The 24554-nt window shown below is 41.6% G+C and overlaps 1 protein-coding gene across 1 annotated transcript in view; it reads left to right on the top strand.

Moving 5' to 3' along the window:
- LOC125083024 (uncharacterized) overlaps positions 1-18562 on the top strand; it is a 37180-nt gene extending 18618 nt beyond the window's left edge. The window contains exons 4-6 of the mRNA XM_047698918.1: positions 21-919; positions 1785-1819; positions 18324-18562. Of these exons, the coding sequence (XP_047554874.1) occupies positions 21-919; positions 1785-1819; positions 18324-18562 (1173 nt within the window). The remainder of the gene's footprint in view (positions 1-20; positions 920-1784; positions 1820-18323) is intronic.
- Positions 18563-24554: the final 5992 nt, after the last annotated feature.

Raw genomic sequence — 24554 nt, forward strand, 5'->3', positions numbered from 1 at the left:
TTCCAATTTCTCTACTTAAGGAAATCAGAAACCACACGAGTGTCTCCGACTTCCTGCTCCTGGGCTTCTCTGACCACCCAGAGCAGCAGCCTCTCCTCTTCGGGCTCTTCCTGGGCATGTACCTGGTCACCGTATTGGGGAACCTGCTCATCATCTTGGCCATAGTTTCTGACCAGCACCTCCGCACCCCCATGTACTTCTTCCTGGCCAACCTGTCCCTCATTGATACCTGCTTCTCCTGCACCATTGTCCCCAAGGTGCTGGTGAACACCCTCACTCAGCACCACACCATCACTTACACTGGCTGCCTCGTACAGATGTACTTCTTCATGGCATTGGCCCTGCTGGATGACTTCCTGCTGGCCGTGATGGCATATGACCGCTATGTGGCCATCTGCCTTCCTCTCCACTACATCACCATCATGTGTCCCCAACGCTGCCTGCTGCTGGTTGCCGCATCCTGGTTCTGCGCCCACCTCCTGGCCTTCTCACTCACCCTCCTCATGGCTCAGTTCTCCTTCTGTGCCTCCCATTCCATCCCACACTTTTTCTGTGACCTTCTCCCTGTCCTCAAACTTGCCTGCTCAGACACCCAGATCTTTCAGGTCATGATGTTTGCTGAAGCAGCCCTCGCAGGTGTGGTCCCTCTCACCTGTGTCCTGGTCTCTTATGCGCACATCATGCACACCATCCTCAGGGTCTCCTCAGCTGGGGGGAAGCACAAACTCTTCTCAACCTGTGGCTCTCACCTGACAGTAGTCACTCTTTTCTATGGAACTGTCTTTCTTGTGTATTTCCAGCCCTCTTCCTCCTACTCAGCAGGCACTGGAATGATGGCATCTGTGGTGTACACAATGGTCACCCCCATGCTAAACCCGTTCATCTACAGCCTGAGGAACAGAGACATGAAGGGGGCTCTGTGGAGACTCCTTGCCTGCAGAAGATGTTGCATCTTATAAAGAGACAAGAGTAGACCGGGCTTTTTAATATACTTTCCTCAATGGAATTCTCTATTACAATTTTGAAAAGCTCAAGGTTATGGCAGGATTAATGCTTAGAAGCATAAGCAGGTTTAAGAAATAAAGTTTGCCTGACCTGGCAGGACTGGAATAGAACCATCTAGCCAAGGACAGCTCTGCAGCCTGGATAGAAGGAGTGGACAAAAATCCCAATGGGATTTCAAATAAAAAATGGCACCAAAGTTAAGCAGGCAGAGAAGGCTTTATTCAAGATTCTTGCAATAAGAGTGAACAGAGCTCAGTCTGAGCTAAAGTCTGCTGAGGTAAATGGTAATAGGACTCTTTTTTATTTATTTGTTTGTTTATTGAGGCGGGTAGAGAGAGAGCATGTGCAAACAAGTGACGGAAGGGCAGAAGGAGAGAATCTGAAGCAGGCCTTCTGCTGAGCACAGAGCCAAAGTTTGGGGCTGGATCTCAGGACCCTGAGATCATGACCTGAGCTGAAACCAAGAGTCAGACACTTACCCAACTGATTCACTCAGGTGGCCCTGGTAAAAGGATTCTTAAGTGCTGGGGTGATTGGTGAGTTTTTAAAAAACACAGGCCATCCGTGTTCCCTAACTGTATTTACACAAAGGTAAAATAAACTTGTCACCTCTCTATGATAGGTGGTAGTTTTGTAACTTGAAACAAGCATTGTCTACAGAAGTGAGATTTCCAGAGTCTCACAAAGAATGGGAGATGTGGGCTTCCTTCCTTGTTCATTGCATTTCAAAGACATGGCTCCCATCTATTGAGTTGGGACATTCTTGCCCTATGAACTAGCAAGAGGCTTTTTACAAGATTGACATCTCAAAGGAGCAGAGAAAGAATTTATGATCATAAATTTTCTAAAGTAAATATTCTAAGAAAATTGAGGTCAAAAGCCTAAAGTTGGAAGAAGCTTGTAAAAAAGTTCATCAACCTGAAGAAAAGGTAAAGGCCATTTTGGTTGTGACTTAATGAATAGGTATAGGTGTGCAAGCCAATTCAAACCAGAGAGTGGGAATCAACAAAAGAATGACAGCAGACGAAACTCAGGTTCTAGGAGGAAGCCCAGTTAGTAGTTCTATGACTAACAGACCCCCACTCAACTATAAAAAATGTTCACAAAACTTGGAAGGGTCAAATGCTCTGAGATTCAGGGACCATTTCTAAGCCGAGCTTTGCAGTGATTCATTCACAGGGACTAACTCAGCCACAGAGAAAGCTAAACCACGAAGACACACTATTTGCTAGAACTAAAAGAACAAGAATATTTCTAGAAGAATCTAGGCATAGAAAGATTTCAGGACTGGCCCAAAATCACACAACAGGGATTGGATCTAAGATTCTGCCAGTGAGTCGTTATTAATTAATGGGACAAGTCCTTGATTCTTTGGGTTTTCATCTCTAGTTTATTTTGTTTGTCTCCAAGCAAAATATTTTTTGCAGTAAACATCATAATAAGAATATAAAATGTAAAGAAGTAGGAAAAAGGAAGAAATCAGCCACCCTCCCCCCATTTAAAGACAATCAATGTTGGGGCTCAGTCAGTTGAGTGACTGATTCTTGGTTTTGGCTCAGGTCATGATCTCTGGGTTGTAGGATTAGATCCCCTACTCACTAGGGAGTCTACTTGAAGAGTCTCTCCCTTTGCCCTCCCCCCACCCTGCACTCTCTGTCTCTCTCTCAAATGAATAAATAAATCTTTCCAAAAATAAATAAAGACAATCAATGTTCATACTGTACATCATAACCTTCTGTCTTTTGAAAAATGCTCTGGTTTCTGCTTTCATGAGGAAATGCTGTACACACAATTATACATTCTTTTTATTTAATCTGTAACAGGAATTGTCTCCCTTTGACTTCTGTATATCTTTCTTTCTGTACAGTAATATTGAGGGGACATTGTGCAATATGATTGCTCTTTTCCTGAGAAAACCCCTGAGGACAGGAATCTTATTTTGGCAGGACAGTAAAGTATCATAAAAAATAGACATGGCATAAGTGGGAGAGAAATTGAGGGGAAAGCTGGGCAGAGCAGAACAGAATCCGGTCTTCCTCCATGAGAGCCCTGGCAGCCCGAGAAGAAGGGAGCACAGTTAGATGTGTTTCGCTGGGAGAGGAGCTACTGCTCAGGGGAGGATTGTACTGTGGCTGGAGCAGGGCACAGGGAGCAGGACGTGCCCCTCGTGAGAATCACACAGTATCAGCAGAGCATCTTTTTGTTAAAAAACATTAAAAAAATTTTTTATCTCTACCTTGATGTTGATATTCCCAGTTAATTCTTCGCCTTTTAAAAGTTCTCGATCTTTTTATGTAAAGAAGTTTTGAATCTGTATATTATGTCAAACACTTTTGCCTTGTTGTGGCTCTTCTGCTGGTCACAGAATAGAAAAATCTCTGTGCAGAGTTCATAGGAACAGGCAAACTTTCTTCTCATTTTCTCATGGTGTATGATTTCTTACAAAATTACTTTAGAAGGAAATCAGATAGTTCAAATGGTTCTTTCTGAACATATTCCCCCTCACTTCCTGCAAGAGTTTTCTCCCCCTTTCTTGTTTTGCTTTTGGTGTTTGTTTGTTTCATGCACTTATTAACATATAGAAATACTAGGTGTATTCTGCTTGCTTCTCTCACATAAGCCTGGTACATTACACCTCAGGGTCTTTCCCTCTGGTTTTTCCTCTCCATGGTGCCTTCTCTTTCTCCAGCCCAACTAAGACTCCTCCTCTACAGGAATCAGAAGGAAGGGATCCACTGATAATTTGCATCTTCTTCTTTTTCTTTTAAATCGTGTTCAGTTAGCCACTGTATAGTACATCATTTGTTTTTGATGTAGTGTTCAACAGTTCATTAGTTGCTTATTAACATGTGTTAAAGCTGTTGAGTCTTTCAAAAGGAGTTAAACTATGCAGGCAGGAACATTTTGAAATTCTCTTTAGTAGATTAATTAATTCTCAGTCCTTCCTGTACAGAATGATAGAGTTTGAAACAAACAGATATCTCAGATACTGTGGCCAAGCTAGGTCAGCAGTGAATATTTTGCTCCTAGTCACCAAGGACAGCAAATACAAAAGCAAGGAAGGAAATGCAGAATCCAACATGGAATGTATTCAGAGCCTCACCTAATTTCACCTGGGACCATCAGAGCAGTGCAATGACTCTTTGAACGGTGTCTACACAGCCAACCAAGGCTTGATTTCTACTTCACAGACAACTCCAAGTATGAGAGACCTTAGCTGAACACAGAATGTTGCAAGCAGGTCTTTCTAACTCAAAGCTCATCCTTCTTTTGCTACCTTGTGCTGCCTCCCAACTCCCCAAAAACTACATACACAAAAAGGCAGCTCATAATGAAATGGACAAGAGGCTAGACTAGATGTGCCATCAAAAAGAATGTATAGATGAAGGGTCAATAAACATAAAAAAGCTCTCAATATGATCAGTCATCAGAGAAACGCCCATTAAAGTCACAGCACAATATCAACAAACACCTACCAGAATAATTACAACTGAAAAGACAGACAAAATGACAAGTAATGGCATGATATGAAGCAGTAGTATCAGACATTGCTAGTGAAAGTGTAAATTTGTAGAAGAGTAGAATTACTTCACAATATCTACTTAAGTTGACATATGCCTTATCCTTTGAGCCAGAAACTTCATTCAACCAATATATCCAAGACGAATCCAAAAGGCAGGTATAAAAATGTCCTTAGCAGTGCTGTCATAACCAGAAGCTGGAAAAAACTCAAAGATCCATCAACAGTAACATCGACAAATAAATTCTAGGATATTCATCAGTGCAATTCTACATAGCAATGAAAATGAATCAACTACTGTTTTGGTTTTGGTGGGGGGGAGGGGCAGAGAGAGAGGGAGAGAAAGAATCTTTTTTTTTTTTAAGATTTTTATTTATTTGTTTGACAGAGAGAGATCACAAGTAGGCAGAGAGGCAGGCAGAGAGAAAAAGAGGAGGAAGCAGGCTCCCCGCCAAGCAGAGAGCCCGATGCAGGACTCGATCCCAGGACCCTGAGATCATAGCCTGAGCTGAAGGCAGAGGCTTAACCCACTGAGCCACCCAGGCGCCTCAGAAAAGAAAGAATCTTAAACAGGCTCCTTATCCAGCACAGAGGCTGACATGAGATGCTCAATCTCTTGACCCTGAGATCATGACCTGAGCCAAAATCAAGAGTTGGTCACTTAACTGAGCCACACAGGCACCCCAAATCAACTACTATTAAATGGAAATATATGGATGCTTCTCATATTATTGGGTAAAATGAATCTTAGATTAAAAACTACGTACTGGCAGATTCCATATGCATAAACTTCAAAAACAGACAAAACTAATCAATGTAGTTAAAAGTTGGGTTGTTCTTGGAGGAATGAGAGGACTGGTGATTGAAAGGACACACAAAGAGGTTTCTGGGTTAATCTTCAGGTTCTCTTTCATGACCTAAGTGCTGACTCAGTTAGTATGTGTGTTTTGGAAAAATTAATCAATCCATACATTTAAAATGTTGTACACTTTTCTGTATACATCAATAATCCTTCAATGAAATATGTACTTGAAAACTTAAAAATGCATAAAGATTGAAATAAGTCAAGCAGAGAGAGTCAAGTATCATATGGTTTCACTTATTTGTGGAGCATAACAAATAGCATGGAGGACAAGGGGAGTTAAAGAGGAGAAGGGAGTTGAGGGAAATTGGAAGGGGAGGTGAACTATGAAAGACTATGGACTCTGAAAAACAATCTGAGGGGTGTGAAGGGGTGCGGGGTGGGAGGTTGGGGGAACCAGGTGGTGGGTATTGGAGAGGGCACGGATTGCATGGAGCACTGGGTGTGGTGCAAAAACAATGAATACTGTTATGCTGAAAATAAATTTTAAAAAAAAGATTGAAATTAGAAAGTTGAGGGGTGCCTGGCTGGCTTAGTTGGTAGAGCATGCAACTCTTGATCTTGGGGTGGTGAGTTCAAGCCCCATGTGTGGTGTAGAGTTTACTTTAAATTAAAATAACAATAATAATAACAATAAAAAGAAAATAGTTGAAAAAAAACATAAACTATAAAAATTATGTAGCTATATCATTATTGAATAACTAGACTTTAAGACAAAGAACATTATTACAGATACAAAGGTTCATGTTATAAGCATGAGGTCTTTCATTCACCAGAAAGATACAACCATTCTAAATTTTTTTAGTACAACAATTGCTGTAAATAGGCATATTAAAGTGATAGAACAACAAAGAGAACTAGATAAAAACACACATAAGAGAAGATTTTAATATACTTCCCTCAGTAATTGACAGAACAAGTAGACAAAAAGAAATCAGTAGATATTTGAAAGATTTGGAAAATACAATTAACAATATTAACCTAATGTACATCATATAAAACACCACATCTAATACTTGTGAAGAACACATTCTTTTCAAGCATACAAGGAATATTTTAAAAACTTGACCATATACTGAACCATAAAGCAAATCTCAACAAATTTTAAAGGACTGAAATGGGGAGGGGGTGGTCTGGGAGCAAGACAGTGGAGGAGTAGGAGACCTAAATTTTGTCCCAGGAATTTAGCTAGTTATCAAACCATTCTTATTACCTGCAAACTCAACAGAAGAGAAGAGCAGCAATTCTATGAACAGAAAAGCGACCACTTTTTGGAAGGCAGGAGATGTGGGGAAGTGAATCTGAGGTGAGACTGCAGGGGGTTGGGGACAGGAAGCCTCCATCAGCTGGTTACCAGTGAAGAAGCAGCAGAGCACAAACTCAGAACTTGTAGAAGTCTGCTCCACAGAGGGACTTCGCTCCAGTGTCTAAGCAGGGAGAGCGGGGGGTGGAACCCTCACTGGGACAGCATGGTCTCAGGGCCCTTGGGGTCACAGAAAGACCGGGGATGCCTGAGTGTGGCAGAGCTCCCAAGTATCATAGTCGGGAAGCCAGTTGCAAAGACAGAGCTGAGGAGGGGGCTCTCAGCACAGGATTGCCATAAACCATGATCCATGGCACAGCTGGGTCACTACTCTTCCAGGAACCCAACAAGCAGCAGATCTGGGGAGACTCCCCTACCTCCCCCAGGAGTGGCACAGGAGCACACCACAGGAATCTGCTGGGTTTGGAAACTCCAAATGGGGCCATGCACCAGAGATAGATGCTCAGTCACAGGCCAGGTGAGCTTGGAGTGTGGCCGGACACCAGGGAGACAGAAGTGACTGACTGCTTTTCTCCAAGGGTGCACTGAGGAATGGGGCCCCAAGCTCTTGACTTCACTGTATTGGAGATCAGGAAGCCGCCATCTTCATTCTCATCCTCCAAAACTGTACAGAAAGTGTTCAGAGAACAAAAGTTTCCGAGAGCAAACCCAAGCAGATTACTTAGCCTGGCCACTGGCAAGGGTGGTACAACTCTCCAAGAGACCCCCTCTCCCAGAAGATCAACAAGAACATCTACCCAAGACCAAGTTTACTGATTAATGAGAACTGCAAAATTCCAGCACTAGGGGAATACAGCACACAGAATTCATGGCTTTTTCCCCATGATTCTTTAGACTTTCAAAGTTAATATTTTTAATTTTCATTATTTTTTTTACTTTTTCTTTTTTTTTTTTGGAATTTTTCTTCTTCCCTTTTTCAGCCAACATCTTATCAATTTCTTTTTAAAAATCTTTTTCAATTTTGGGGCGCCTGGGTGGCTCAGTGGGTTAAAGCCTCTGCCTTTGGCTCAGGTCATGGTCCCAGGGTCCTGGGATCGAGCCCCACGTCGGGCTCTCTGCTCAGCAGGGAACCTGCTTCCTCCTCTCTCTCTCTCTGCCTGCCTCTCTGCCTACTTGTGATCTCTGTCTGTAAAATGAATAAATAAAATCTTTAAAAAAAATCTTTTTCAGTTTTCATTTTTACAGTCATACTCTATCCCTTCATTGTATTTAACCTTATTTTTGTATATATATTTTTTTTTCTTTAAAATTTTGGGATACAGTTTCTTCCAAAAGACAAAAGTATACCCTACATAATAGTGTGTGGCTTTGTTCTTGTCTCCTGCCTGATCACATTATCTTCTTTTTTTTTCATTTTTTTCTCTAAAACAACTTCTTACCTTATCAATTCCTTTTTTTAAAACCTTTTTAAATTTTCATCTTTACAGTCACATTTCATCCCTTCATCATATTTACCCTTATTTTTTGTGTGTGTATATATAAGTTTTTCTTTCTTTAAAATTTTGGGAGGCAGTTTCTCCTAACAGACCAAAATACAACCAAAATCTACTATGTGGCTCTATTCTATTCACCAGCCTGATTGTATTCTTTTTTTTTCTTCACCGTCCCCCATTCTGTTTCGGGTCTCTTCTGATTTGTTTATACATATTTTTCTGGGGTTGTTGTTACCCTTTTAGCATTTTGTTCTCCATTCATCTATTCTTCTCTGGACAAAATGACAAAGTAGAAAAACTCACCTCAAAAAAAAGAAAAGAAAAAAGAATGAGAGGCAGTACTGACTGCCAGGGGCCTAGTCAATAGGGACATTTGTAAGATGTCAGAACTAGAGTCCAGAATGGTGATTATAAAGATAATAGCTGGGCTTGAAGAAAGCATAGAAGATACTAGAGAATCCCTTTCTGAAGAAATAAAGGAACTAAAATCTAACCAAGTTGAAATCAAAAAGGCTATTACTGAGGTGCAATACAAAATGGATGTTCTGGGGTACCTGGGTGGCTCAGTGGGTTAAAGCTTCTGCCTTTGGCTCAGGTCATGATCCAGGGTCCTGGGATCAAGCCCCACATTGGGATCTCTGCTCAGCAGGAAGCCTGCTTCCTCCTCTCTCTCTCTGCCTACCTCTCTGCCTACTTGTGATCTCTGTCAAATAAATAAATAAAATCTTAAAAAATAAAAAAAATTTTAAAAATGGATGTTCTAACTGCTGGGATAAATGAGGCAGAAGAGAGAATTAGTGATATAGAAGACCAAATGATGGAGAATAAAGAAGCTGAGAAAAAGAGAGAAAAACAACTACTGGGTTATGAGTGGAGAATTCAAGAGATAAGTGATACCGTAAGACAAAACAATATTAGAATAATTTTATATATATATATATAGAATAATAACGAGAGAAGGGGAGGAAGGTATATTGGAGCAAATTATAGCAGAGAACTTCCCTAATTTGGGGAAAGAAACAGGCATCAAAATCCAGGAGACACAGATAACCCCCCTAATTTGGGGAAGGAAACAGGCATCAAAATACAGGAGACACAGAGAACCCCCTTCAAAATCAATAAAAATAGGCCAACACCCAACATCTAATAATAAAACAAGTCTCAGAGACAAAGAGAAAATCCTGAAAGCAGCTTGGGACAAGAGGTCTGTAAACTACAATGGTAGAAACAATAGACTAGCAGCAGCCCTATCCACAGAAACCTGGTAGGCCAGAAAGGACTGCCATGATATATTCAGGGTACTAAATGAGAAAAATATGCAACCAAGAATACTTTATCCAGCGAGGCTGTGACTAAAAATAGAAGGAGAAATCAAAAGCTTTCAGGACAAACAAAAACTAAAAGAATCTGCAACCACAAAACCAGTCCTACAGGAAATATTGAAAGGGGTCTAAGCAAAGAGAGAACCTAAAAGTAACACAGGCCAGAAAGGAACAGAGCAGTATACAGTAAGAGTCACCTTACAGGCAATGCAGTGGCACTAAATTCATATCTTTCAATAGTTACCCTAAATGTAAATGGGCTAAATGCCCCAATCAAAAGACAAAGGGTCTCAGATTGGATTTAAAAAACAAGACCAATCAATATACCATTCCAAGAGACTCATTTTAGACCCAAAGACAATTCCAGATTTAAAGTGAGGGGGTGGAAAACCATTTACCTTGCTAATGGACATAAAAAGTAAGCTGGGATGATAATCCTTATATTAGACAAATTAGATTTTAACCAAAGACTACACTAAGAGAGGAGGAAGGACACTATATCATACTTAAAGGATCTACCTAACAAGATGTAACAATTTTAAATATCTGTGCCCTAACATGGGAGCAGCCAATTATATAAGTCAATTAATAACAAAATCAAAGAAACAAATCAACAATTATACTAGCATGGGACTTTAATACCCTACTCACTAATGGACAGATCATCTAAGCCAAAGAACAAGAAGGAAATAAAGTCTTTAAATGACACAGTGGACCAGATGGACTTCACAGATATATTCAGAACATTCCATCCCAAAGGAACAGAATCCACATTCTTCTCTAGTGCACATGGAAGATTCTCCAGAATAGATCACATCCTGGCTCACAAATCAGGTCTCAACTGGTACCAAAAGATTAGGATTATTCCCTACATATTTTCAGGGCACAATGCTTTGAAACTAGAACTCAATCACAAGAAAGTTGGAAAGACCTCAAATACATGAAGGCTAAAGAGCATCCTACTAAAGAATGAATGGGCCAACCAGGAAATTAAAGAAGAATTTTAAAAATTCATGAAAATGAAAACACAACTGTCCAAAACCTTTGGGATGCAGAAAAGGTGGTCCTAAGAGGAAAGTATACAGCAATACAAGCCTTTCTCAAGAAACAAGAAAGGTCTCAAATACACAACCTAACCCTACACCTAAAGGAGGTGGATAAAGAACAGCAAATAAAGCCTAAACCCAGCAGGAGAAGAGAAAAAATAAAGATCAGAACAGAAATCAATTAAATAGAAACCAATAGAACAGTAGAACAGGTCAATGAAACTAGGGGCAGTTTCTTAGAATGAATAAGATTGATAAACCCAAGTCAGACTTATCAAAAAGAAAAGAGAAAGGACCCAAATTAATAAAATCATGAATGAAAGAAGAGAAGTCACAACCTACACCAAAGAAATACAAACAATTATAAGAAATATTATGAGTAAGTATATGCCAGAAAATTAGACAATCTAGAAGAAATGAATGCATTCCTTAGGGACATATAAACTACCAAAACTAAACCAGGAAGAAAATGAAAACCTGAACAGACCCATAGCCAGTAAGGAAATTGACGTAGTAATCAAAAATCTCCCAAGAAGGGGCACTTGGGTGGCTCAGTGGGTTGAAGCCTCTGCTTTCGGCTCAGGTCATGATCCCAGGGTCCTGGGATCGAGACCCGCATTGGGCTCTCTGCTCAGCAGGGAGCCTGCTTCCTCCTCTCTCTCTGCCTGCTTCTCTGCCTACTTGTGATCTTTGTCTGTCAAATAAATAAATAAAATCTTTTTAAAAAAAAAATCTCCCAAGAAGGGGCACCTGGGTGGCTCAGTAGTTAAGCATCTGCCTTCAGCTCAGATCATGATCCCAGGGTCCTGGGATCAAGCCCCACATCGGGCTCTCTGCTTGGCAGGAAGCCTGCTTTCCCTCACCCACTCTCCCTGCTCATGTTCCTGTTCTCTTCTCTTCTCTTCTCTTTTCTCTCTCTCTCTCTGTCAAATAAATAAATAAAATCTTTATTTTTAAATATGCCAACAAATAAGAGCCCAGGACCAGATGGCTTCCCAGGGGAATTCTACCAAACATTTAAAGAAAAATTAATACCTATTCTCCTGAAATTGTTCCAAAAAATAGAAATGGAAGGAAAACTTACAAACTCATTTTATGAGGCCAGCTTTACCTTGATCCCAAAACCAGACAAAGACCTCATCAAAAAGAATTACAGACCAATACCCCTGATGAACATGGATGCAAAAATTCTCACCAAAATACTAGCCAGTAGGATCCAACAGTACATTAAAAGGAATATTCAGCACAACCAAGTGCGATTTATTCCTGAGCTGTAAGGTTGATTCAACATCTGCAAATCAATGTGATATACTATATTAATAAAAAAAAAGAACAAGAACCATATGACACTCTCAACAGATGCAGAAAAAGCATTGGCAAACTACAGCATCCTTTCTTGATTAAAACTCTTCACGGTGTAGGGATAGAGGGTACATACCTCAATATTATAAAAGCAATCTATTACCAACCCACAGTGAATATCATTCTCAATGGGGAAAAACTGAGAGCTTTTCCCCTAAGATCAGGAACATGAAGGGCTGTCCACTATCACCACCACTATTCAACATAGTACTAGAAGTCCTAGCCTCAGCAATCAGACAACAAACAGAAATAAAAGGCATCTAAATCAGCAAAGAAGTAGTCAAACTCTCATTCTTTGTAGATGATATGATACTTTATGTGGGAAACCCAAAAGATTCCACCCCAAAACTGCTAGAACTCATACAGGAATTCAGTAAAGTGTCAGGATATAAAATCAATGCACAGAAATCCAGTTGCATACACCAACAGCAAGACAGAAGAAAGAGAAATTAAGGAGTCAATGCCATTTACAATTGCACCCAAAAATATAAGATACCTAGGAATAAATCTAACCAAAGAGGCAAAGAATCTGTACTCAAAAACTATAGAACACTCATGAAAGAAATTGAGGAAGAAACAAAGAAATGGAAAAATGTTCCATGCTCATGGATCAGAAGAACAAGTATTGTGAAAATGTCTATGCTACCTACACATTTAATGTAATCCCTACCAAAATACCATCAACATTTTCAATGAAATGGAACAAATAATCCTAAAATTTGTATGGAACAAGAAAAGACCCCTGAATAGCCAGAGGAATGTTGAAGAAGAAAAGCAAAGCTGGTGGCATCATAATTCCAGACTTCAAGCTCTATTACAAAGCTGTAATCAAAGACAGTACAGTACTGGCACAGAAAAAGACACACAGATCAATGGAACAGAACAGAGAGCCCAGAAATGGACCCTCAACACTATGGTCAACTAATGTTCAACAAAGCAGGAAAGAATGTCCAATGGAAAAAAGACAGTCTCTTCAACAAATGGTGTTGGGAAAACTGGACAGCCAGAGGAATGAAATGCAGAGGAATGAAACTGGACCATTTCCTTACACCACACATGAAAATAGACTCAAAATGGATGAAAGATCTCAATGTGAGACAGGAATCCATCAAAAATCCTTGAGAACACAGGCAGCAACCTCTTTGACCTCATCCTTAGCAACTTCTTCCTAGAAATATTGCCAAAGGCAAGGGAGCAAAAATGAACTATTGGGACTTCATCAAGATCAAAAGCTTTTGCATAGCAAAGGAAACAGTCAATAAAACCAAAAGACAACTGACAGAATGGGAGAAGATACTTGCAAAGTGACCTATCAGATAAAGGGGTAGTATCCAAAATCCATAAAGAACTTATCAAACTCAACACCCAAAGAACAAATAATCCCATCAAGAAATGGGCAGAAGACATGAACAGACATTTTTGCAAAGAAGATATCCAAACGGCCAGCAGACACATGAAAAAGTGCTCAACATCACTCAGAATTAGGGAAATACATATCAAAACCTCAATGAGATGCCACCTCACACCAGTCGGAATGGCTAAAATTAACAAGTCAGGAAACGACAGATGTTGGCAAGGATTCGGAGAAAGAGAAACCCTCCTACACTGTTGGTGAGAATGCAAGCTGGTGTAGCCACTCTGGAAAACAGTATGGAGGTTCCTCAAAAAGTTGATAAGAGAGCTACCCTATGACCCAGCAATCACACTACTGGGTATTTACCCTAAAGATACAAATGTAGTGATCCAAAGGGGCACGTGCACCTGAATGTTTATAGCAGCAATGTGCCCAATAGCCAAACTATGGAAAAAGCCTAGCTGTCCATCAATACATGAATGGATAAAGTAGATGTGGTGTGTGTGTGTTTGTGTGTGTGTACATACACACACGCGCGCGCGCGCGGAATACTATGCAGCCATTTAAAAAAAACCCAAAACCTTGCCATTTGCAATGACATGGATGGAACTAGAGGGTATTATGCTGAGCGAAATAAGTCGATCAGAGAAAGACAATTATCATATAATCTCTCTGATATGAGGAATTTGAGAGGCAGGGTGGGGGGTTCGTTGGGGGGGAAGGGAGGGAAAAATGAATCAAGATGGGACCAGGGAGGGAGACAAACCATAAGAGACTCTTAATCTCCAGAAACAAAGTGAGGACTGCTGGGGGTTTGCAGGGAGGGACAGGGTGGCTGGGTGATGGATACTAGGGAGGGGATGTGCTATAGTGAGTGCTGTGAATTGTGTAAGACTGATGATTCATAGACCCGTACTCCTGAAACAAATAATACAGTATATGTTAATAAAAAATATATACATATTTAAAAAATAGGATGCTGACTACATCTGAACTATCACTCACTCATTTATACCATTTACATTTCCACTCAGGATCTTTTTCTAATGTTATTTTCCCCTCCACAGCACCTTCCTCTCCTTCAGGCCCACATAGCTCACTTAAGTCCCACATCATCTGTAGACAGCACCCTCTTACACAAGCCTACCCTAATCACCTGGACATGATCTGCTTTTCTTGTGAGCTCCACTATCCCGTTATCTATTCTTCTACCCCTCCCTTCCAAGATCAAGAATGACACGGGGCACCTGGATGGCACAGCGGGTTGAGGGTCCAACTCTTGGTTTTGGCTCAGGTCATGACCTCAGGGTGGTGGGATCAGCCTTGCAACAGACTCGCACTGGGTAGATATGGAGGCTGTTTGTGATTCTCTATCTCCCTCTCCTTCTGACCCTCCCACATGCCCCCTCTCTCTAAAATAAATAAATAAATCTTTAGAAAATGACATAAAGATGTCCACTCTTGCCACTTCTACTCAACATTATACCATAGTTTCCAGCCAGAGCAATTAAGTAAGAAAAGGCAATATAAGGCATCCAGATTATAAAGAAGTAAAACTACGTCTTTTTACAGATGACAGCCATCATATATTTAAAGATTCCTAAGGAATCCATCAAAAAACCTACTAAAACTAATGATGTGGATTCGATGCAATCCTTACAAAAATCTCAGCTATCTTTTTTTGCAGAAAATGTCAAGTTGACCCTAAATTTTAAATAGAAATGCAAGGGACACAGAATGGGTAATATATCCTTGAAAAAGAAGAGCACATTTGGAAAGACTCTCATCTTCTGATTTCAAACCTTACTACAAAACTGTAGTAATTAGACAGTATGTACTGGCACAAGCCAACATCAAAGGGACGGATTTGAAAGCCCACAAATAAACCTTCGTGTTTATGGTCAGTTATTTTCAGCAAGGCTGCCAGGCCAATTCAACAGGTAAAGAAGAGTACTTAACAACAAATGGTGCTGGGAAAACTGAATATCCAAATGCAAAAGACTGAAGGACCTTTAACTCAAACCACAGATAAAAATTAATCAACATGGATCTTTGACCTCAGTGTAAGAGCCTATGAAACCCTCAGAAGCAAGCATGGGAATAAATCTTTCTGACCTTGGATTAAGAGATGGGTTTCTTCAATATGACACCAAAAGCACAAGCAGTAATAGAAAAAAATGGGCAAATGGGATTCATCAAAATCAAGAAGAAAACCATGAAGAAAATGAAAAAACAACCTACTAAATGGGGGGAGATATTTATAAATGATATATTCAATACTGACTTAATATCAACAATATAAAGAACTTACATAATTCACAAAATTTTAAAAAACAACAACAAATAATCTGACTAAAAATGGGTAGATTGGGGTGCCTTGGTGGCTCAGTGGGTTAAGCCTCTGCCCTCGGCTCAGGTCATGATCCCTGGGTCCTGGAATCGAGCCCCACATCGGGCTCTCTGCTCAGCAGGGAGCCTGCTTCCCCCTCTCTCTCTGCCTGCCTCTCTGTCTACTTGTGATCTCTGCCTGTCAAATAAATAAATAAAATCTTTTTAAAAAATGGTCAGAAGATCTGAATAGACATTTTCCAAAGAAGACACACACACGGTCAACAGACACATGAAAAGATGTTCAACATCACTATTATCAGAGAAATGTAAATTGAAATCACAATGAGATTATCACCCCACATCTGTAGGAACAGCTAGTATAAAAAAGACAAGAAATAACAAGTGCTGACAAAGATATGGAAAAAAGGGAACCCTCGTACACTATGGGTGGCAATGTAAATTTGTGCAGGAACAGTGGGAAACAGTATGGAGCTTCCTCAAAAAATTAAAAATGGAAATCCATATGATCCACTAATTCTCCTAATGGTTATTTACCCAAAGTAAACAAAAATGCTAATCTGAAAACGATATCTGGACCCTTGTGTTTATTGCAGCATTATTCATGGTAGCCGAGATATGGAAGCAATTGAAGTGTCCACCAACAGATGGAGACAGATAGATAGATAGATAGATACCATCAACTTTTTGATGAAAAAAAAAAAATATATATATATATATGGAATATTACTAGGCCATAAAAAAGAATGGAATCTTGCCACCTGTGACAACATGGATGATGGATGTAGAGGGTATTATGGGAAGTGAAATAAGTAGGACAGAAAGAGATAAATGCCATATCATTTAACTTATATATACATATATATTATATATATAAGTAATATATATATAAATATATATATATATATGCTTATATATGGAATCTAAAAAACAAAGCAAATGAACAAACAAAACAAGACAGAAACAGACTCATAAATACAGAGGACAATCTGGTGGTTGCCAGAGGGGAGGGTGTGGAGGATGGGCAAAATAGGAGAAAGGGAGCGGGAGATACAGGTTTCCATTTATGGAAGGAATAAATCACAGGAATAAAAGGCACAGCATAAGGAATATAGTCAATGGTGCTGTAACAGTGTTGTATGGTGACAGATGGTAGCTACACTTGTGGTGAGCTCAGTATGACTATACACAGAGTTGTCGAATCACTATGTTGCATACCTGGAACTATGCGATATTGTGTATCAACTATACTTCCATTAAAAAAATATAGACAACCCACCAAAAGGGAGAAAATAAATGCAAATCATATATTTTCATTGAATATAAAGAACTCTGACAATTCAACAATAAAAAGATAAATAACCCAATTTTAAAATGGCCAAAAGATTTGAATAGACATTTCTCCATATAAAATACACAAAGGGTCCATTAGCACATGAACAATGTTCAACACAGTGAGACATTAGGAAAGCGCCAAGTCAAAACAACCAGATACCACTTCACTTCCACTAGGATGGCCACAATCCAAAAGGTGGGCAATATCACACTGAAAAAGTAAAAAAAAAAAAAAAAAAAAAAAAATTTTAAGTGGACAATATCAAAATCTTGGCAAGGAATGAGAGAGTGGTGAACCCTCCTACACTGGTAGCCAAACTAAAATACTGGGGCCACTTTGGAAAACAGCTGAGCAGCTTCTCAAAATACTAAACTCAGAGTTGCCATGTGATGGGGTGATTCCACGCCCAGGTGCCTAACGAAGAAAACATGTCCACGCCAAAGCGTGTGCGTGGATGTTCACAGCAGCATCACTGACAACCAAAGAAAAGCAACCTGAAGAGCACACCACTGTGGCAATACTCTGCGAACTCCAGTATCAGCTCAGGTCTATGAGAAGCAAAGGAAGAGCGTAATCAGAGATGGAAAAAAATATATTAGAAAGAAGTCACTGGGGCGCCTGGGTGGCTCAGTGGGTTAAGCTGCTGCCTTCGGCTCAGGTTATGATCCCAAGTCCTGGGTTCAAGCCCCGCATCGGGCTTTCTGCTCAGCAGGGGGCCTGCTTCCTCCTCTCTCTCTGCCTGCCTCTCTGCCTGCTTGTGATTTCTGTCAAATAAATAAATAAAATCTTAAAAAAAAAAAAAAGAAAGAAAGAAGTCATGGGCGCCTGGGCTGCTCAGCAGGTTAAGCGCCTGCCTTGACTCAGGTCATGATCCGGGGATGCTGGTTTGGAGCCCCATATAGGGATCCTGCTTCTCCCTCTCCTGCCGGCCCCCCTGCTTGTGCTCTCTCTCCCTGTCAAATAAATGGCGGGGGGTGGGAGGTTGGGGGAACCAGGTGGTGGGTATTGGAGAGGGCACGGATTGCAGGGAGCACTGGGTGTAGTGCAAAAACAAGGAATACTGCTATGCTGAAAAAATTAATTAATTTTAAAAAATAAAATCTTTTAAAAAAAAGTCTTGTGCGAGATCAAGGGGAACAGCAACGTCACCCCCACGCAGACCCTCCACTCACAGGAAGTGCGGTTCAGGGCGCGGAGGAGAGGGACACGATCCCCGCGCGCGGGCACTCGGGCTGGCAGGCGGCAGCGTTAATAAACAACTTGCACTCGGGGCTCATCTAGTCTCGGGCGCCACAGACAGATATCCGCACCCGCTGGCTGCAATGGTAGAAGTTTGTAGAGAGAGATGACTCACAGGGGCTCAGTCACTTGGCGGTCCAGAGGGTCTCAACAGCGCCCTGCTCTCTCAAGCCTACATCCTCGAAAATGGCTCCCACTGTGGGAAGAGTGGGCGGAGCTACGTGCGGAGGATAGGGTCAACCGGAGGTCACGAACTCTCCGTGACCTCCTCCACCAATCCACCCCTGGGACCGGGTCTTACCGTCCCACAGGTCCTCCGGTCCCACAGGTCCTCCGCTCCCGCAGTGTGCTCTGAGCGGTCTGCAAGCAGCTCCGCTGGCATGGAAGTGGCTCGTTCGCTGGCTATCTAGCTGCATCGGAAGCAGATACCGTAGCAACAGTATAGGTGCATACAAAAGAAAACACAGATTACGGTGAAGATTCCCTAAATAAGTCATGTGTTTTTCCACCGAGAACCCTATGAGCTGAACCACTGTTATTAAGTCCGCTAGGCTGGGGGGGTCAGTTCGCTCAGGGCGTTCCCTTGTGTCCTCCTGTGATTTAATAAAGCTGATACAGATATTGTAACAGTGTTGTATGGTGAGAGGGGATTGCTACACTTGTGAGCCGTCGCGTAACATACAGAAACATCATATCACTCTGATGTACTCCTGAAACTAATAGAACATTGTATGTCAACTGTACCCAAATTTTAAAAAAAGAGAGGGCATAGGAAGAGAAAAAAAGATACATTAGCAGACCCATCAGGTATGAACACAAAACATACTGTGTCCGTAATAGCCCAGGGGCCTCCTTACAAGGTAGTAATAACGTCAAAGTCCATGCTGTTTTGGAGGACAGCTTTTCTCCTTAGAGACATTTCAGTGTTTGGCAAAGGTAGGCTTCCATCTCGTGACTGGACACCACAGAAGCAGCAGACATCTGAAGCCAAAAGGACAGATCTGTCGTAGGAACATGTATGAGGTTTTCCCCTTGTATAAGGATTACACCCATGGCCTGACCCTTAGATGTCAATGTGGCTGCAGCTTTAGGAATCTGGCCTGGTTGTGGCGACCACATGTGTTGCTTAAGCAAGATAGCCCTGCCCCTAAGATGGCAGCCTGGCTTCCCCAGTGACAGGGGAAAGGTGTGGTTAGACTACACAGTGTCCACCCAAACCAAGGCGTATTGAGAACAGTCACTTGAATGGAGGGGCCAATGTATCTATTCACCAATCCTCACCACTTGGAAACTTTGGCGGATGGCTCTGGATTCAGGGTCCTGGGATAGAGCCCCACAACAGGGAGCCTGCTTCTCCCTCTCCCACTCCCCCTGCTTGTGCGCGCGCTCTCTCTCTCTCTCTCTGTCTCTCTCTCTCTTTTTCTCTGTGTGTGTCAAATAAATAAATATAATCTTAAAAAAAAAAAAAAAGCACACGTGCCTGGGTCCGGTGTAAGAACATGCATCTCATTTCCCAAGTGCTGACTCTATGGCTTGCCCTGGCCTCCGATTGCTTCCAGTCTGCTGCTGCGTCACACATGATCCCATTTCCTGATCATCTCAGAATCCTGCTCTCATATGTGCATCTCAAAGACACACAGAGGGCAACAGTGTATCTGCAGTGGAGATAGGAAGGCTTCCTGCAGAAGGTGATATTAAGCTCATTCTGCAACAAAAAGAGCTTTTCAGGTAGACAAGGAAGAGGCTGGACATTTCAGGCAAGAGGAACAATGTGGAGTGTTAGGGGAAACATAAGAAGAATTTTGTGTTGGTCGAGATCATAAAGCGTAATAAAAAAAATATTGAGCCCAAAGAACGGATGGAGAAAACGAGCCAAGGGAACCCTTCTCCCCAAACAGCATGATTGTCTGCCCCACAAAGAACCTGGGGACCCACTTAATCAAACTTTCCCATCCTCCCCAGACACCAAAGAGTGAGTCATCCCTGGCATTCCCCTGCCACTGGCTTTCATGGAGTCCCCAAAGGTTGTAGAAAGGGAGTCTCCATGGAGTCTAGGACAGGAGAGAGGGAAGGAATCAGGATGAAAACAGAAAGACACCATTCCCCCCGGGCCCAAGAAGTGTGTAAGTCCCCCCGTTCCTATGTTAGGGTGGAGACATCCCTGCTACTTGTCCCTGCTGTTGTCACCCTATAAGCTGGATTGAAGCTGCTCCACCAGAAGATCTCCCACCGTCCTCCATCTCCTAGGTATGTCCTAACAACCCAGTAACCACACACCATCACGGGGCAGGTGGCTGGTATCTGGACTAAGACGTGTCAAATGCCTGTGTCCTGAGGAGGAATGGGCTAAGAATTCGGGCTTGCTGGGAAATGGCCAAGCCACATGTAGAGAAATGCCAGCAGGCCATCCTCACCAAACTTAAATGTGTTCATGAGTACAGTGAGGCCTGGAGAGAGAGGATGATGACTCAAAACAGAGTTCAGCAGAGAGAAAGGAGCTAGCCGGAAAAAGAAGTGTCCAGAAAGCTACAATCTTCAGACATCAGAGCTGAAAATGCTAACCGATATGAGCTAGGGTCTTACTACTTAAAGATTTGGTGCCCAAATTAGCAGCATCAGTAACATCTGGGAGTTGGTTAGAAATGCAGCATCTCAGCCCCCTCCCAGTCCTTCTGGGGCAGAATTTGGATTTCACAAGATCCCCAGGTGATTCCTATGCATACTCAAGATTAAGACGCTCTTATCTGCTCAGGAATCCCAAATCATGCAGCACACCAGAATCACCTGGAACATTTTTTTCAAGTACAGATTTCTGAGGCCTGCTCTAGATCAACTGAATCAGAATCTCTGGACACTGTGCACAGCCATATATTTTTACCCAAAGCTTCACCAATACTTCTAATGACAGAAGTCTGTAGACTGGAAACCACTCAATCTGAAGATGAGAGGACAGAGACGAGACAGTGGCAACCACAGACTGGTGTGATCTATTAAGCAGTCTAGTTAGAGTCTCTGCCTGGAGACAAAGAAGTCGTATTTGGAGTCTGATGTGAGTTTAAGCCCCAACTTTATCCCTTCATGGCTGTACATCTTGGGACGAGTCCCCATTCTTTGGAACTCAGTTTTCTTTTTTTTTTTTTTTTTCCCTAATTATTTATTTATTTATTTGACAGACAGAGATCACAAGTAGGCGGAGAGGCAGGCAGAGAGAGAGGAGAAAGCAGGCTCCCCGCTGAGCAGATTCGGGGCTCGATCCCAGTATCCTGGGACCACAACCTGAGCCGAAGGCAGAGACTTAACCCACTGAGCCACCCAGGTGCCCTAGAACTCAGTTTTCTTACCTTCAAGAAAAGATACCCTAGAATGTTCTCATGGGCAGTAAGGGAAAAGAGAGAAACTAGTAGAGAATTAACTCTGTGTTTTATGCATGTGCGTGTGTGCACACACACACACTCTCTCTCTCTCCATAATAGCTACACAACTGAAGTCTGGGGATCCTTGTACTCAAAAATTTCAAAGCAACCTAAAATCTCTGAAGCTTCATTGTCCCCATTTTACAGATGGAGAAATGGAGGGACACTTGAAGCTGCTCTGCTCCTCACATTGTGAAGGTGAGTAGTGTTTGTTTTCCAGACAGAACACAGAAACACACAAGTAGTTGACTACCAGCCGGATTGTGAATGCAGAATGTCAGTCATCCAGCTGAACTGTTCATGGAGAACATGTAGTTTAGAGAAACTACCCCTTGAGTCTTTCTCACCTACACCAGGGCCGCCACTAAGGAGGAGAGGGTCCCTAAAATTCTGTATCCCTAAGGCTAGAGGGAAGAAGGAGGCATAGTTGCAAATGCTTGATTGGGTGAGACAGACAAACATTTAGGTAACTGGGTTATAATACACAGTCTAGTGGCTGGGGTTCCAACACAAGAGGTTGGGCAGTTGGGTGTTGAGATAAAGCTTCCTGGCAAAAAATGACCCTGAATCATAAAAGATAAGAAGGGTTAGTTTTAGTTCTGGGTGTGTGGATAGGGCAAACGTGATGCAACATTCTGAAATGTCCTGAGGTTCTTTTTTTTTTTTTTTTTTAAAGAAGTCTTCACTTCTTTTTTTTTTTTTTTAAGATTTTTTATTTATTTATTTGACAGAGAGAGATCACAAGTAGATGGAGAGGCAGGCAGAGAGAGAGAGAGAGAGAGAGGGAAGCAGGATCTCTGCCGAGCAGAGAACCCGATGCGGGACTCGATCCCAGGACCCTGAGATCATGACCTGAGCCGAAGGCAGTGGCCCAACCCACTGAGCCACCCAGGCGCCCTGTCCTGAGGTTCTTTAACCAGGATCCCATCTTTGGTTGGAGCCCAGCAGTAATGGTTCATATACATGGACATAAAAATGTGCATACATATACAAAAAAATGATTTTGTGCCTTTTGTCAGTTTGTATATTTTTCTGAAAATCACGTTTTCACATCAATGTGTTTTTTTTTTTTCAAGTATGTCAAAGAAGAATTTATTGTAATTTCACTTTCTTGGCTTTAAAAGAAGACTATCTGTATTTAAAATATACTTCTTAGCTTGCTTTCAAAAGAGAATATTTGGTATGTTTGACATTTTATATAGTATAGTGACAACTTTAAATATTTTTCAATATTAGCTCATTAAATACCTTTGCAGGACTCCCAAGTGACTAATATGGTAAAAGGGTAATTATAAATGCAGGCCATGAGCAAATTTTTGTTAAGAATGTTGAAAGAAGGGCGCCTGGGTGGCTCAGTGGGTTAAGCCGCTGCCTTCAACTCAGGTCATGATCTCAGGGTGCTGGGATCGAGTCCCGCATCGGGTTCTCTGCTCGGCGGAGATCCTGCTTCCCTCTCTCTCTCTGCCTGCCTCTCCATCTACTTGTGATCTCTCTCTGTCAAATAAATAAATAAAATCTTTAAAAAAAAAAAAAGAATGTAGAAAGAAAATATCATAAACCAGTTTTAGAAGATCAAAACACAATGGTGATTTTAAATATACTAACAGCTGCCTTCCCTTTCATACCATTTAAGATGAAATATATAAAAACTAGGAGCTTCTGAATATTAAAGAGCTAAGACGGTGACAGCTTTTTGTTAATGATATACAATAATTCATTGCAAATCAAATTTTCTCCCATTAAAATTTCAAAATCTGAAGTCATTTAGTTTAATTTTGTGGCTCTCCATCCAAAGGTGGAACTACATACTCTAATTTTTTAATAAGCCCTTACCCATAAGAACTAACATTTTTTACCCATAGGTTTTCTGTTGCCTATGTCATTATGTCTTTTTATTTTCTCAATCAGAAAGTCAATTCCTGGGGCGCCTGGGTGGCTCAGTGGGTTAAAGCCTCTGCTTTCGGCTCAGGTCATGATCCCAGGGTTCTGGGATCGAGCCCTGCATCGGGCTCTCTGCTCAGCAGGGAGCCTGCTTCCTCCTCTCTCTCTACCTTGCCTCTCTGCCTACTTGTGATCTCTGTCTGTCAAATAAATAAATATTAAAAAAAAAAAAAGTCAATTCCTACGTGTTGTTAAAAGCTTCACATTCCCTTGGGTAAATACCTCCTGGTGCAACTGCTGGGTAGTTCCAATTTTAACTTCTGGAGGAGTCTCCATACTGTTTTCCAGAGAGGCTGCACCAGTTTGTGTCCCCATCAACAGCATAAGAGGGTTCCCCCTTTCTCCACATACTCCCCAACAACGGTTGTTTCTTGTGTTGTTCTTTTTAGCCATTCTGACAGGTGTGAGGTGACATCTCATTGTGGTTTTCATTTGCATTTCCCTGATGCTGAGTGATGTTGAGTCTCTTTTCTCATGAGGTCTCCTTTGGAAAAGTGGCTATTCATGTCTTCTGCCCAATTCTTAACTGGATTATTTGTGTTTTGGGTGTCGAGTTGGTCATTTCCTTATACCTACCCTTTATATCTGACTTTATCAGATATGTCATTGGCCAATATCTTCTCCCATTCCATAGGTTGTCTCTTTGTTTTATTGATTGTTTCCTTCACCGGGCAGAAAAGTCCCAATGGTTCCTTTTTGCTTTTGTTTCCTTTGCCTTTGAAGATGTGTCTAGCAAGAAGTTGCTGCTGCTGAGGTCAAAGATGCTGCCACCTGTGTCCTTCTCTAGGATCCTGATGGTTTCCTATCTCCCATGTAGGTCTTGTAGCCATTTGGAATTTATTTTTGTGGGATGCCTGGTGTGTGTTTTTTGAGATTTCTCCACATCGATACATACAAATTGAATCCATTCCTGTCTAACTCCCGTGAGCCTACTGACAAAGATTTAGGCTTGGCTAATGCTTGGCCATTACCAACAGTCCCGCAGGGTGTGCACCCTTGTGCATATCTCCTTGTATATGTGTGTGTGAGAGTTTTCAAAAGTAAACAC

The sequence above is a fragment of the Lutra lutra genome, chromosome 13, assembly GCF_902655055.1.
Source record: "Lutra lutra chromosome 13, mLutLut1.2, whole genome shotgun sequence".
NCBI lineage: Eukaryota > Metazoa > Chordata > Mammalia > Carnivora > Mustelidae > Lutra > Lutra lutra.